Source organism: Erpetoichthys calabaricus, chromosome 15, assembly GCF_900747795.2.
Source record: "Erpetoichthys calabaricus chromosome 15, fErpCal1.3, whole genome shotgun sequence".
NCBI classification, from domain to species: Eukaryota; Metazoa; Chordata; class Cladistia; order Polypteriformes; family Polypteridae; genus Erpetoichthys; species Erpetoichthys calabaricus.
In genome coordinates this window covers 19,861,872-19,877,315 of record NC_041408.2, presented here as the reverse complement: position 1 = coordinate 19,877,315, position 15,444 = coordinate 19,861,872, and the positions used below count along the sequence as shown (strand labels likewise).

The window sequence follows — 15,444 nt, the reverse complement described above, 5'->3', positions numbered from 1 at the left end:
TGAACATCAAAAAGAAACTGCAGTACAACCTGCGACCCGAAGGTGTGACAAAGGCAAAGAAGAAGACAAGCTCCTTAAACAAAGAAAGAAAGTGAGCTGAAAATGTATGCATGGGTCTGGATAAAGCCTACCAGGAAAGGCACAATGCATTGTTTACTTCAGACCATAAGTATAAGTACTTTGATTCCAAGAACTATTAATTGTAGCTTAACAGAAAATTCAAAGCTAGATAATGTATTATGGTATTAGTGTCAATGTGACTGAAAGGTAATAATCATTGTGAAAGATAAGTTCTAGCTGTGTTACAAATGCCTTTTTCATTGGGAGAGAAAAAGATCTATGTAAGCCAAAAGAAAGAATTCATAAGTTATGTGCCTCTATCTATAGCAGTGGAAATGTTCAACTACGTTTTGTAATTTAATGTGTTGTGTTGTTTGTTAATGTCTTTTGTCTAAATAGCTATATACATATATAGCTATACATATATATATACTGTATATACACTCACATATATCTATTTTCCATTATTCTTATGTTACAAATATGTTGTATTACTTTGTTTATTGCAATAAGTGTGTCCGGGTTACATTTGAAGATTAAGTCTATTTCCACATCAAATAACAGCAGAGAAAGTGTAAGTGTTTAATGTAGACTCAAAAATTTTACAGCTCTCTTCATACTTCTGGAATCCCAGCAGGCAAGTGAAAAAGAGATCCCTCGTTTAAATAACAATGATTTGGCATCCCCATTTTGTGTGTTAATTGTGTTAAATAATTGCCAGCACTGCCAAAGGTAAAACTGATAATTAACTAAGAGATTAACCCCTCTTTCCTACATCACTGCAGATGAGCTTTGCCGGATACAGCCAGAAAAAATCTGTCAAACTTTGGAAAAATATCTCATCTACATCTATAACAGCATGTAATCAACACACAAACACAAAAAAAAAAAGTTGGAAAAAGTTGGAACAGTATGGAAAATGCAAAAAAAAAAAAAAAAAAAAAAAGCAGTAATTTTTAAATTTACTTTGACTTTTATTTCATTGCCGACAATATGAACCCAAGATACAGTGCATCCAGAAAATATTCACAGCACATCACTTTTTCTACATTTTGTTATGTTACAGCCTTATTCCAAAATGGATTAAATTCATTTTTTTCCTCAGAATTCTACACACAACACCCCATAATGACAACGTGAAAAAAGTTTACTTGAGGTTTTTGCAAAATTATTAAAAATAAAAAAACTGAGAAAGCACATGTACATAAGTATTCACAGCCTTTGCCATGAAGCTCAAAATTGAGCTCAGGTGCATCCTGTTTCCCCTGATCATCCTTGAGATGTTTCTGCAGCTTCATTGGAGTCCACCTGTGGTAAATTCAGTTGACTGGACATGATTTGGAAAGGCACACACCTGTCTATATAAGGTCCCACAGTTGACAGTTCATGTCAGAGCACAAACCAAGCATGAAGTCAAAGGAATTGTCTGTAGACCTCTGAGACAGGATTGTTTCAAGGCACAAATCTGGGGAAGGTTACAGAAAAATTTCTGCTGCTTTGAAGGTCCCAATGAGCACAGTGTCCTCCATCATCCGTAAGTGGAAGAAGTTAGAAACCACCAGGAGTCTTCCTAGAGCTGGCCGACCATCTAAACTGAGCGATCGGGGGAGAAGGGCCTTAGTCAGGGAGGTGACCAAAAACCCGATGGTCACTCTGTCAGAGTCTCCAGAGGTCCTCTGTGGAGAGAGGAGAACCTTCCAGAAGGACAACCATCTCTGCAGCAATCCACCAATCAGGCCTGTATGGTAGACTGGCCAGACGGAAGCCACTCCTTAGTAAAAGGCACATGGCAGCCCGCCTGGAGTTTGCCAGAACAGCACCTGAAGGACTCTCAGATCATGAGAAAGAAAATTCTCTGGTCTGATGAGACAAAGATTGAGCTCTTTGGCGTGAATGCCAGGTGTTACATTTGGAGGAAACCAGGCACCATCCCTACAGTGAAGCATGGTGGTGGCAGCATCATGCTGTGGGGATGTTTTTCAGCGGCAGGAACTGGGAGACTAGTCAGGATAAAGGGAAAGATGACTACAGCAATGTACAGAGACATCCTGGATGAAAACCTGCTCCAGAGCGCTCTTGACCTCAGACTGGGGCGACGGTTCATCTTTCAGCAGGACAACGACCCTAAGCACACAGCCAGGATATCAAAGGAGTGGCTTCAGGACAACTCTGTGAATGTCCTTGAGTGGCCCAGCCAGAGCCCAGACTTGAAGGTGCATCGACAAAGTATTGAGCAAAGGCTGTGAATACTTATGTACATGGGATTTCTCAGTTTTTTTATTTTTAATAAATTTGCAAAAACTTCAAGTAAACTTTTTTCACGTTGTCATTATGGGGTGTTGTGTGTAGAATTCTGAGGAAAAAAATGAATTTAATCCATTTTGGGATAAGGCTTTAACATAACAAAATGTGGAAAAAGTGATGCGCGGTGAATACTTTCCGGATGCACTGTATTCCATGTTTTGCCTGGTCAACTTAATTTCATTTGTTAATATTGTGGACGCCCCTTCACTCTATATTCAGGGGAAGCAGCCCTGGACGGTGCAATAACTCCCCCTGGACACTAGATGGCCACCCCCCTGGGTTGGAGCGGTGCCTCAGTTTCCCGCAGGGCTCCATGGGAATTGGAGTTGGGTGCAGCCCTGTTGTTGTCCCGCACGCACCGCCAAGGGTGCTGCAGCTGGGACTCCTGAGCCCGGATGGGCAGCATATTCGCCACACACGGAAGTGCAACCGGAACTCTGCGATCAACCACTTGGAGCACTTCCGGGTGGACTATAAATGTGCCCAGCAACCACCACTCAATGGCCAGAGTTGGAAGGAGCAGGACAAAGCTTAGAGGAGGAGGAGTGATGGTGCCAAAGGAGAGTGTTGTTTCGTTTGTGTCTTTTGGGACTGTGTTGTTCCTGTTGGGTCACAGGGAAGACATGCCCCACAGGTGAAGAAAAATAAAAGTTTATTTATTTTTATACGTGCCTCCAGTGTGAGTCTGTCTCGGGTCAGGCGTCTATATAGCGCCTTTGATACAATATACAGTGGTGTGAAAAACTATTTGCCCCCTTCCTGATTTCTTATTCTTTTCCCGCACCAATCACCCCTAATATGGGCCTGTCTCTCACTGTCCATGGGCCGCCTTTCCTCTCTCCACGGGAGCTTCGTCCTGCTCCCACTCCTGACACTACAGTGGTGTGAAAAACTATTTGCCCCCTTCCTGATTTCTTATTCTTTTGCATGTTTGTCACACAAAATGTTTCTGATCATCAAACACATTTAACCATTAGTCAAATATAACACAAGTAAACACAAAATGCAGTTTGTAAATGGTGGTTTTTATTATTTAGGGAGAAAAAAAAAATCCAAACCTACATGGCCCTGTGTGAAAAAGTAATTGCCCCCTGAACCTAATAACTGGTTGGGCCACCCTTAGCAGCAATAACTGCAATCAAGCGTTTGCGATAACTTGCAATGAGTCTTTTACAGCGCTCTGGAGGAATTTTGGCCCACTCATCTTTGCAAAATTGTTGTAATTCAGCTTTATTTGAGGGTTTTCTAGCATGAACCGCCTTTTTAAGGTCATGCCATAGCATCTCAATTGGATTCAGGTCAGGACTTTGACTAGGCCACTCCAAAGTCTTCATTTTGTTTTTCTTCAGCCATTCAGAGGTGGATTTGCTGGTGTGTTTTGGGTCATTGTCCTGTTGCAGCACCCAAGATCGCTTCAGCTTGAGTTGACGAACAGATGGCCGGACATTCTCCTTCAGGATTTTTTGGTAGACAGTAGAATTCATGGTTCCATCTATCACAGCAAGCCTTCCAGGTCCTGAAGCAGCAAAACAACCCCAGACCATCACACTACCACCACCATATTTTACTGTTGGTATGATGTTCTTTTTCTGAAATGCTGTGTTCCTTTTACGCCAGATGTAACGGGACATTTGCCTTCCAAAAAGTTCAACTTTGACTCATCAGTCCACAAGGTATTTTCCCAAAAGTCTTGGCAATCATTGAGATGTTTCTTAGCAAAATTGAGACGAGCCCTAATGTTCTTTTTGCTTAACAGTGGTTTGCGTCTTGGACATCTGCCATGCAGGCCGTTTTTGCCCCAGTCTCTTTCTTATGGTGGAGTCGTGAACACTGACCTTAATTGAGGCAAGTGAGGCCTGCAGTTCTTTAGACGTTGTCCTGGGGTCTTTTGTGACCTCTCGGATGAGTCGTCTCTGCGCTCTTGGGGTAATTTTGGTCGGCCGGCCACTCCTGGGAAGGTTCACCACTGTTCCATGTTTTTGCCATTTGTGGATAATGGCTCTCACTGTGGTTCGCTGGAGTCCCAAAGCTTTAGAAATGGCTTTATAACCTTTACCAGACTGATAGATCTCAATTACTTCTGTTCTCATTTGTTCCTGAATTTCTTTGGATCTTGGCATGATGTCTAGCTTTTGAGGTGCTTTTGGTCTACTTCTCTGTGTCAGGCAGCTCCTATTTAAGTGATTTCTTGATTGAAACAGGTGTGGCAGTAATCAGGCCTGGGGGTGGCTACGGAAATTGAACTCAGGTGTGATACACCACAGTTAGGTTATTTTTTAACAAGGGGGCAATTACTTTTTCACACAGGGCCATGTAGGTTTGGATTTTTTTTCTCCCTAAATAATAAACACCATCATTTAAAAACTGCATTTTGTGTTTACTTGTGTTATATTTGACTAATGGTTAAATGTGTTTGATGATCAGAAACATTTTGTGTGACAAACATGCAAAAGAATAAGAAATCAGGAAGGGGGCAAATAGTTTTTCACACCACTGTACATCCATTCCTACATTTCAGGCCTGAAACACATTAAAAAAAAAGTTAAAGGTAAAGAATTCACCACTTTGTAATGTCACCATTCCTTCTCACAACACTTGAACAATGTTTTGGCACTAAGCATACCAAGTGATGAAGCGTTTCAGGTGTTATTTTGTCCCATTTTTCCTGCAAACACGTCTTAAGGTGTGCAAGAGTACGGGGTTGTCATCATCGCATTTTTCGTTTCAAAATTCTCCACGCATCCTCTATTGGGGACATGTCAGGCCATAGATAAACAGATATTATAATAACTCTTAAACTCACATATTTTCAGTTACCTTCAGAAGGTGAAGATTAAGCCTGCTGCAAGCAGCCTTCACTGCTGTAGTCTTTCCACTTCCGCAATGCCCTTTTAATAAAACAGTACATGGTCTGTCCAATGAAGCTGTGGAACTAAAGAATTAAACAAGAAAAAATTAATTCATCATACAGTATATATACACTGATGTACCTTTCTGCAAAACAGCAAAGGTGGGAAAAATTAACTAATGACTGCTCTTCACCCGCTAAGGGCCGTAGTAATAGTATGTCAAGCTACACACACCAGGCCATCCTATCCCCAACAACAGTCTCCAGTTACTCTTAATAGTTCCAAAGTACTGCCCTGGCTCTTGTCCCAGTATGCTGTCCCCAGGACACCCATTGTAGGAGACATCCCAGGATGTCCTTAATGAAATGTTACCTAGCTAATTCACAAAAAGGCACAGGTTCTTCTCCATGCTCTTCCTGCACTGATAAGATCCTCACACTGGCATGGAGTATAGAGATATGGTCTAACCAGTAACAGAGCAATGAGATGAAGATCTTACATTAACATACAATTACAGTCAGTAGAGTATTTTCCAAAGAAAATTCCTTCAATAACTGTTAAACATGTATGAATAAATTTAAAGACTGATCTCTCCATTCTAGAACTAAAATTACCCAGAAATAGGCAAAAACTGTGACGAAACGAACCAAGCACCTACAGCCAAGTCATTTTCCTTTGCCCTTGATGCAACTCTTTCAAATGCCAGTTTTCATTTTAATGCTGAATGCACTTTGTACCTCAATACTCTTATTTACTAATTGTGCTCTTTTGAATTATTCCAGAGAAGGTCCCTAAACAAACTACTGTTCTTTTTTTTTTTTTTTACACTGGTAGTTTTTTCACCCGATTTGGCGCAACTGAATGAATCTTATAGCACCCTATTTCACAGCACTTTAGGATCATGCTATATTTGACCAGCTTAAATTTACTCAGTTGGGAGTTACATGCACATTCTATAAATTTTTAAATAAAGCTCTTCACTTTTAGTCACCTGCCTCGCAGTAAGGAGACCTGGGCTCACCTCCCTGCGTGGAGTTTGCATGTTCTCCTCGTGTCTGCATGGGTTTCCTCCCACAGTCCAAAGACATGCAGGTTAGGTTCATTGGCGATCCTGCATTGTCCCTAGTGTGTGCTTGGTGTGTGGGTGTGTGTGCCCTGCGGTGGGCTGGTACCCCGCCTGGGATTTGTTCCTGTCTTGTGCCCTGTGTTGGCTGGGATTGGCTCCAGAAGATCCCCGTGACCCTGTGTTCAGATTCAGCGGGTTGGAAAATGACTGACTGACCGACTTTTAGTCACTAGAATATCAAATACAAAAAAAATTAAAAAGCATTGCTTCAGGTATGTAACTGTTCAGTTGGAGTGGGGGAAAAACTTTTTAAATCTATCCTTTAACCTTCTGATAACTTACTCAAAAACTCAAGCAAACATTCCTAAATAATTTGGACTGTTTGTCCTTACATGAAAAATGTTATACAGTGGAACCTCGGTTTGCGAGTAACTTGGTTTACGAGTGTTTTGCAAGACGAGCTAAAATTTTTACTAAATTTTCACTTGATAAACGAGCGAGGTCTTGTAATATGAGTAGTATGGATACGCTTTGTCTGCTGAGCGTCATGTGATCACAACTGAGCTGATGGTTCTTCTTTCTCTCTCACTGCGGGATTGTGGGCAATCGTCTCCTATTCTCCGTCTGAGTCAGCGTGCCTCACTCATATAGTCAACATCCGTACGAGCGTATAGTGTTTACTACAGCATTAGCACTGTGACTGTATGCTCGCGCCGCGCTCGTGTGTGTGTGTGTGTATGTGTGTATGTGTGCTCACGCTCGCGTGTGTGCTGTGACGTGCGAGTCCCCGTCTTGCACCCTAAAACCCAAAGCTGAGTCTCAGTACTTTAGCAACACCAGCTTTATTCAGCTTGAAACAGAAACAGCGCGGTTATTTATACACAGACACAGCAGTCAGGCAGGGCACTGCACATTTATAATGTTCCTTATTCCTTGTATCACCCATTGACAGCAGGCACTTATAGCATGTCCGCGATCTTTTTGGATTTGCTTTTACGGAGAACTGCTACAGCGCTGGGAGACTGTGATTGCTTTGGGACGCTCTTCCGCGTGTCGTCCCGTTGGGTGGAATCCTACAAGAGTTTAGAAACTCACTCACACCAGCCATGATTCTTTTCAAAGGTAAAGTGCAAGTTAATTTGTTTTATGTATTTTTACTTTATATTTTGTATTAATCATTTTTATATGAATAGTTCTGGGTTGTGGAACAAATCATCTGAGTTTCCATTATTTCTTAAGGGGAAATTCACTTTGATATATGAGTGCTTTGGACTACGAGCATGTTTCCGGAACGAACTGTGCTCGCAAACCGAGGTTCCACTGTATCTTAAAACTCCCTTTCCTAGGAATGTGGAGTTGGTGTTGTGAGGATCTCGTAGGATTCTCCAATTCGTAGTGCTATATTGTTTGAAGAACTGAGATCCTGAAAACGTTACCCACAGCAAATGGCTCTAAACCAGTGGTTCTTAAACCGTTTTTTCCCCGCGACCCAATTTTGACCATTGTTTGTCTTTGTCATGATCTGAAACTGCCACTATGCAGTGGCCAATTATCGAGCCACTCGCCTGAAATTTGTAAAACCCCTTGGAAAATCGCAGCTGCTCATCATCCTAAGTGCGTCCCCCTTTGATGACCATCATCCAGAAAGTGGTTGGGAGGGGGGTTTGTGGGGGAAAAAAATCAGGGGATGATAATTGTTACAGTTGCATTAATCCTGACTAATTTGAATAGTTTTCCTGGCGCAGCCTGACATAAACAATCATTCAGTGTGCTATCTAAAGTATAAATGATTTTTTTCTACAGTGATTAGTTTTTGTTTTTATTTTGTTGCACTTGGGGCATCGATGGAACAACCTTTTCACAGTGTATTTCCCAACAGTGAACCTTTCCTCCATTAATGGAGCTACTGTAGCCCTGCTGAACTCATGGGGAAAGCTTTTAAGGAGTTGTTGCTAGAAGGATGTGGGTGCCTGCTATGAATACTGTCGAGATGTTGAAGGAACACTTCGAGGGCATATCCACAGGGCTTAGGGGTTTCTCAAAGAAGGAGGCAGTGCCAGAAGCATTTGTTGGTGTTGGATTCATCAATCTGACTAAGGTCAGTAAAGGGTGGCACGTCCTAAAGAGTGGTAAGGTTAAAGGGGTAGAAGACGTCTGACCAGAAATGCTGAAAGCACTGGATAGATATTGTTGGGATGTTTTGCCTCTTCAGATGATTAAAAATAGGGAGAAGAGGATGTATTCTATTTACTGAAGAATCTCACTCATCAAAATCCTTGGCAAAGCTTATACAGGAACTCCTTCTGACAGCTGCACCTCAAATACATGAGGAGTAGAGTGAATTCCGTTCTGGCCATAGACTAGTGGACAGATATTTGAGTTATCATAGAAATTTGCTAATCATGTCTACATGTGGTTTGTATGAACTGAAAAAGCTTATGAACTTGCAATCTTGCGGCAGCTTCTTCGAAGCTATGAGGTTGCAGAGTCACTGCTGTGTGCCATCTTTTCACCTAACTTTTTTTTTTTTTTTTTTTGCATAATTAAGATGAGATCATTTCATGTGGCCATTAGACTCTGGTAAGAGTGACTTTCATCTCCCCATCCATTCATGGCCAGGATATCAAAACACAGCATAGCGTTATAGATTATCTGGTTAGGGTATTCAAGGATTTCATCTTTGCTGTTTGCAGATGATAATGTCATCTTGACTGTGACCTCTGGCACAGCCAAGGGTGATGCTCTTGTGATAAAATTAGCACCTCCAAATTAGTAATCATAGTCCTCTCTAAGGAAAGAGTACCTTATTCTCTTGAAGCAAGGGTTGAGCAGCAACCACAAGTAGAGTAGTTTAAGAACCTTGTTCACTAGTGAGAGAAGAAATGATGGTGTGATTGACTAAAGAAGCAGTGGAGTGGCAAAATGTACCAAACCATGTAATGAAAGAGAGCCAAGTCCTTGTAGATACATACCTGTCCTTGCTTTGGTCAAGAGTTTTGGTTATTGGGAGTATAAATGACTGAAATGAGGTTCCTAAATGGGGTTTGCTGGAATCACTCTCTTTGACTAGGAAAGAAGCTCTGCAATGAGGAAGAGCCTTAAGAGTGAAAGAATAGCTTCTTTGGTTCAGAGGATACAGTTGAGTTGGTTTGGCCATGTAGGTAATGTTACCACCAGGTCCCCCCTGGAAGCTATACCGTACAAAGCATAGCACTCTTGGACAAGACCCAGGAATCGCATGAGCAATTACATCCTGTCTGACATGACCGCACCTGGGAATGTCCCGGGAAGATTTGGAGGAAGTGGCTGAAGGTAAAGTGACCCTGCATGTTGCCACCACGCCTTCATCCGAATTATCAGAGTAAAAGTCACATGACTTCAAACAGTAATTGCTGCCAAGGGGGCTTCTACAAAATACTGAAGGATCTAAACACTCAAATTAAGTTTTTTTTGATTTTTAATAAATTTGCAAACTTTATGAAATTACATTTGTCATTATGGATTACTGAGTGCAGACTGATAGACAAATATGCCAAATTGATCAATTTAAAATTAACACAATAAAGTGTACAGAAAGCAAACGGGTCTGAATACTTTCTGAATTCAGTGTACAAATGTACACAATATAACATTCTAAAAAAACACCTAATCTAGCTCAGCAATCACATCCTACCCCGGCAGCACTGGGTGCAAGGAAGGAACCAGTCCTGGCTTGGTTACCAATCCATAAGAGGGTTCTCTCACACACACACTGACAGAGGTGGCCTGTTTAGAGTTGCCAGTTGATCTAACAAACACCCACTGAGATGTAGGAGGAAAACAGGAGTACCTCATGGGGACATTGGGAAAACAGGCCAACTCTAAATTGACAATGACCAAATGACTAAATTGTGTTCCTCTTAAAGGTCACATTGCCATGCATAACTCACAACCCAAATAAAAATCCAATCAATATAACTTTAGATGAAGATAGTTAAGATGTTTAAATCAGCAGTCAGACCATATGCACTTCAGAAGAAGTAATCCACCTGAAGCTCAACATGTTCAGGCCCAGCCAGTACTTGGATGGGAAACCATCTAGGAAAAGCTTGGGTTGCTGCTAGAAAAGGTGTTTATGAGGCCAGCAGGGGGTACTTACCCTGTAGTCTGCATGTGGATCCCAATGCCCCAGTGCAGTGATGGGGATATTGTACTGTAAAAATGTTGCCATGCTTCACATGAGACATAAAACCGAGGTCCTGACTTTCTGTGGTCATAAAATATCCCTGGGAACAGGGTGTATCTCGATGTCCAGGCTAAACTGCCCTTCATTGCCTAGTCATTCAGGTCCCCTAATCATCCACTGTCTCTAACTGACTAACTATCTCTCGCACCCTTTACCATCTAATACCTCATATGTGGTAAATGTGTACTGGGACAATAATGGCTGCCATCGCATCATCCAGTTGCATGCTACACATTCACATTAGTGGTGGTTGGAGTGGCTCCCCACTTACTATGAAAGGCGCTTTGAGAAAAGTGCAATATAAAATGCGAAGAAAAATGAGAAAAGCTCAATATAAATGTAAAGATTTATTATTATTATAATTAGCATTTTATGGAAAAAGATGATCCGCAGTGGCAACCCCTAACAGGAGCAGCCGAAAGAAGAAGATTATTATAATTAGCATTTAAAGCCCTACTCCAATTCATTTCAAAGAGCTAAATGTTAAAAATGTCTGTTGTAAATTAGTTGCACACATATTAAAGCATCAAAAAATAAATAAATAAATAAATAAATAAGAAGAATAACTAAACAGAGCCAGAGGCCCAGCATGCTTATATTAAAAAAAGATTAACAAATACTTGATAAGTCCTGAAAAACCTTACACCATCTCCTGCAAAGAAAACGTAGATATTTTTTTCTAGTTTTACATAGAGTAATACAAGATGTTGTTTCCCACCAAGTTATGAAAGGTGGATTAGGATTTTTACTATAAGCTCATGAAAACCCTTATTATGAATTAATGTAAAGACTTGAGCCATGAATTCCTGCAAGAGTGGTGCCTCGTCCAGGGTTAGGTCTTACCTCGTACCCAATAATGCCTGGATAGGCTCTGAACTGGATTAAGAAGGTTCAGAAATAATTAAGGAGTGGATGTCTTAATATTTATTCAAGCATTTTAGTCATGTGTGATCTTTATCAAAAAGAATTTTATATACTAAAAATTGAAACATAACGACTTATTAAAAATGCAACAGCGTATGAGTAGCAGTGTTACCTTATTGCAGTTGGTTCTCTGGTTTAGCTATTTAATTTCTTGAGCAATGAGAAGAAAAAAAAGAGCAAAAATGAACTCATCACTGACCCTTCAGCTGTGTAAGGCTGTATAGTTGAGATCAGCTGCTCAATGGAGTGTGTAAGTCCAGGAGGTGATAGATTATTCCAGAATGTTGGTTCACTTCCCATGAAAGAACATGGAACATAGCTGCTTGCAGTGCCAATCTGTAGAGTAATAAATATAAAGTGAATATAAAAATATCTATTAAAAACAAGTTGTAGCAAGTTCCTCCTAAAGTAGGATGAGGAGCTCGGCACACACGAAAATCTCCTACTCTTAGGAAAAACTAATATCAGGAATGGAACCAGACAGAACCTTAGCCCAATTTGATCCCCTCAGCTGGTGATGTCCTTTATGAATTTATAAAAGTAAATAAACACCCAAACAAGTAAATTATTTAAACAAACAAGAAATATCTATATATATAAAATTCATTAAGCCGCAAGCGAGCAAGACACCCATGGAGCATGCAGGACGGAGCCACGCCCACCAACTCTAAGACCATTGGATACGACGACAACTCGCAGAGCCACCCCCACCAACTCGGACGCAGCAACTTACAAAACACGGCGTCATTCGCGTTTGTCTCTGTTACAGTCCATATGCACCTCTGAGCCACATTGACTTTTCATTATTCTTTTCGGTTACGACGCACGACCATGTCCACCATCGCAAACTGTTTTACACGCCATGGTTTTAGAGTTGGTGGGCGGGTCTCTGTGAGTTGCTCTTGCGAGCGGGCGCATGACCAGGCGGTGTGTATGCTTCGAGAACGAGGGTGGACGCGGCAGGACCATCTAAGAAGAGGCATGTTTGTCGCGGATGTGAATCGCTGTATGCAGTGTGTAAAACATGGGATACACACGATATAGCCACGCCCAGCAACACTAACACAATGGGATACGTCGACAACTCACAGAGCCACACCCACCAACTCTAAGAACATGGGACGAGAACGCCTGCCAGCCTGTCCGCCTGACTGTTACCAGCATTCACCGCAATGTACTGGAGTGTAAAACCATCACAACTATCAGACGCTGTCTATATTTAAGAAGATATATAGATACTCATTATTCCACAGCACGCATCCACCCACACTCTCAAGGCATTCACAGTGCCTGCTCATGTGCCCGGATGCAACAACTCACCACACACAAATTTTGCTTAATTTGACTCAACACGGGAAACCTCACCCTACCCGGACATAGAGAGGATTGACAGATTGATAGCTCTTTCTCGATTCTGTGCATGGTGTTGCATGGCTGTACTTAGTTGATGGAGAGATTAGTCTGGTTAATTCTGAAAACGAATGAGACTCCCTACTGCTAAATAGTTACGCAATCACCAAGCGGTCGGCGTCCAACTTCTTAGAGGGACAAGTGGCTTTCAGCCACATGAGATTAAGCATTAACAGGTCTGTGATGCCCTTAGATGTCCAGTGCTGCACGCGGGCTACACTGAATGGATCAACGTGTGTCTACCCGGCGCCGACAGGCATGGGTAAGCCGTTGAACCACATGAGCAGGCAGTGCGTACTGAACGATGATTGTATGTTGGTTCGTAGCATGCATTGTTGCAATGTTACTTTTCTTGGTGGTTTATTAAATTACGGATTTTGCAAATGTTAATTTTTTTCCCTCTGCTTAAAAAACATTAAAAAAGCGGTGTGATTATGCGGCGTAGCATACGCCGCAGGTTGGTATGCAACGTGTAAAACAGTTTGTCACGGATAATTTGCCTTTTACTTTTACACGAAGACAATTTCCTATTAGATTGGCCTTTGCGATGACAATTAATAAGGCACAGGGCCAAACTTTCAAAACGATATGCATGTATCTGCCAAAACCAGTTTTCAGTCACTGACAATAATTGTATCTTGCTGTCTCCAGAGTTCCATCTTTTCATTCACTTACTGTTGTATCCTCAAAAACACCCCTTTTAGCTATCAATAAATAATTATGCAGCGTATGCCTGCAGGAACACGTGCAGCGCGCAAGCGAGCCAGAGAGAGAGAGCAACACACACACATACAGGCGCGCGCGATAGAGAGGGCTGGACGCATAAGAATAATAATACTTCATTACATTGATATAGCAGTGTTCTCAGTATTCAAAGGGCTATCCACACAGGGAGGAACCGGGAAGTGAACCCACAATCTTCCACAGTCTCCTTACTGCAAAGCAGCAGCACTACCACTGCGCCACAAGGCAGAGAAGGCAGGTAAAGAATGCACCGGGCTCGATTTTGTTTTCACTTCTGTTTACAGTGATCGGGTCATAGCGTGCATTGTTGTAATGTTACTTTTCTTGGCGGCTTATTACATTACGGATGTTTCACATGTTCATTTTTTTTCCCCTGTGCTTAAAAGACATTAAAAAAGTGTTTCTCAACTGTGACTCCGGAACATCTCAGTACGCAAGCTATATTAAGCGTCAACAACGAAGACTTGCTACACCTTAATGAACAAGTACTGACACTTATACCTACCGATGAAGTAACTTTCACCAGCGTGGCCTCCATCGTCACAGTCACGGACAATTGTATGTTGCTCTCTCCAGAGGTCTATCTTTTCATTCACTCACAGTCGTATCCTCAAACCCACCCCATTTGGACAACTGTGTCATTCAGGAAGTGTTCACCCATCAATACATAATTATGTGGCGTATGGTACGCCGCGGGTTGGCTAGTATATTAGAGAGTCAACCATGCTAATCATCATCACGCCTCTTGAGTGTTTCTTGTCGCTCGCTCCAGGTGGTAACTATAAACCACAAACAAGTGATTTCTTTCAGCTTTTGCTTATATATTTTTTGTAAGTCTAAGGGCTCGTTTATACTTCACACGTACGCATCATGGCTGCCACGCGTTCCCAGCATTCATTTGATGTGTCCTCTGAGCAGGCCCTCAGAAATTAATGCAATGCGTGCGCGAGTTGCAATACCAGCAAAAAGTTGGGTGGGGGTTGGGTTGGGAGAACAGTGTGATAAAAGTTGGAGTGTGACGTCAGAGTCTCTGTTTACTATCTACATGTGACAGAAAGCCGCTTTGAGGATCCTACGAGATCAGTGTGTGCGCTTCGATGTTTGATGAATGGTTCGATGTGGTGAAGCAAAATGCCAACATACAGATGCGTTCATGGTGCTTTTATATTGAAGCATCACATATTCCCGATCGGAATGATACGATACATTTTAAAAGTCTCACATACCATTTTTTGTGCCATCTTTTTTATCTGGAGCTTCCTCCCGACCTGACAGCAGCAATCGCCACACAGCACACATTAAATATATGTGAATTTCCCATTGGGATTAATAAAGTATCTATCTATCTATCTATGATATTCCAACTCTCTGCACATTTAGAATCCTTAGATTTAGAGTTGATATCACTTTCATGATGAAATGCATTAAAGAATGTATATTACATTTTACAGATAAATCGTTAATTTCGTTTAAATAATGAATACTGTTAATAATTACACACATGGGGGTGACACGGTGGTGGAGTGGTAGCACTGCTGTCTTGCAGTAAGTCACATCGCTGGTATTCCCTGCCTGGAGTTTGCATGTTTCCTGCTGGGTTTCCACCGTGTGCTCCGGTTTCCTTCCAAAGACATGCAGATTTGGTGACACTAAAATGACGCCGGCGTGTATCTGTGTGCTTGTATTCACCTTGCGATGAGCTGATGCTGCGTCCAGGGATTGTTTCTGCCTCATGCCCAATGCTAGCCGGAATGGGCACATCCCTGGATTGATTCAGAGATATTGCAGTAAGGCGTCATCGGAATTTAATGGATGTTCCAGGCAATTCACAACACAGCGAAGCCGAATGTTTTCTTACCGTG

At 41.8% G+C, this 15,444-nt stretch overlaps 1 protein-coding gene across 3 annotated transcripts in view; it reads right to left on the bottom strand.

Moving 5' to 3' along the window:
• Positions 1-15,444, bottom strand: part of pex6 (peroxisomal biogenesis factor 6) — a 103,750-nt gene that overhangs the window by 65,927 nt on the left and 22,379 nt on the right. For all 3 annotated transcript variants that reach the window (XM_051919627.1, XM_028820302.2, XM_028820301.2), the window contains exons 5-6: positions 11,628-11,764; positions 5,182-5,296 (exon numbers count right to left, since the gene is read on the bottom strand). In XM_051919627.1, the coding sequence (XP_051775587.1) occupies positions 5,182-5,296; positions 11,628-11,764 (252 nt within the window). The remainder of the gene's footprint in view (positions 1-5,181; positions 5,297-11,627; positions 11,765-15,444) is intronic.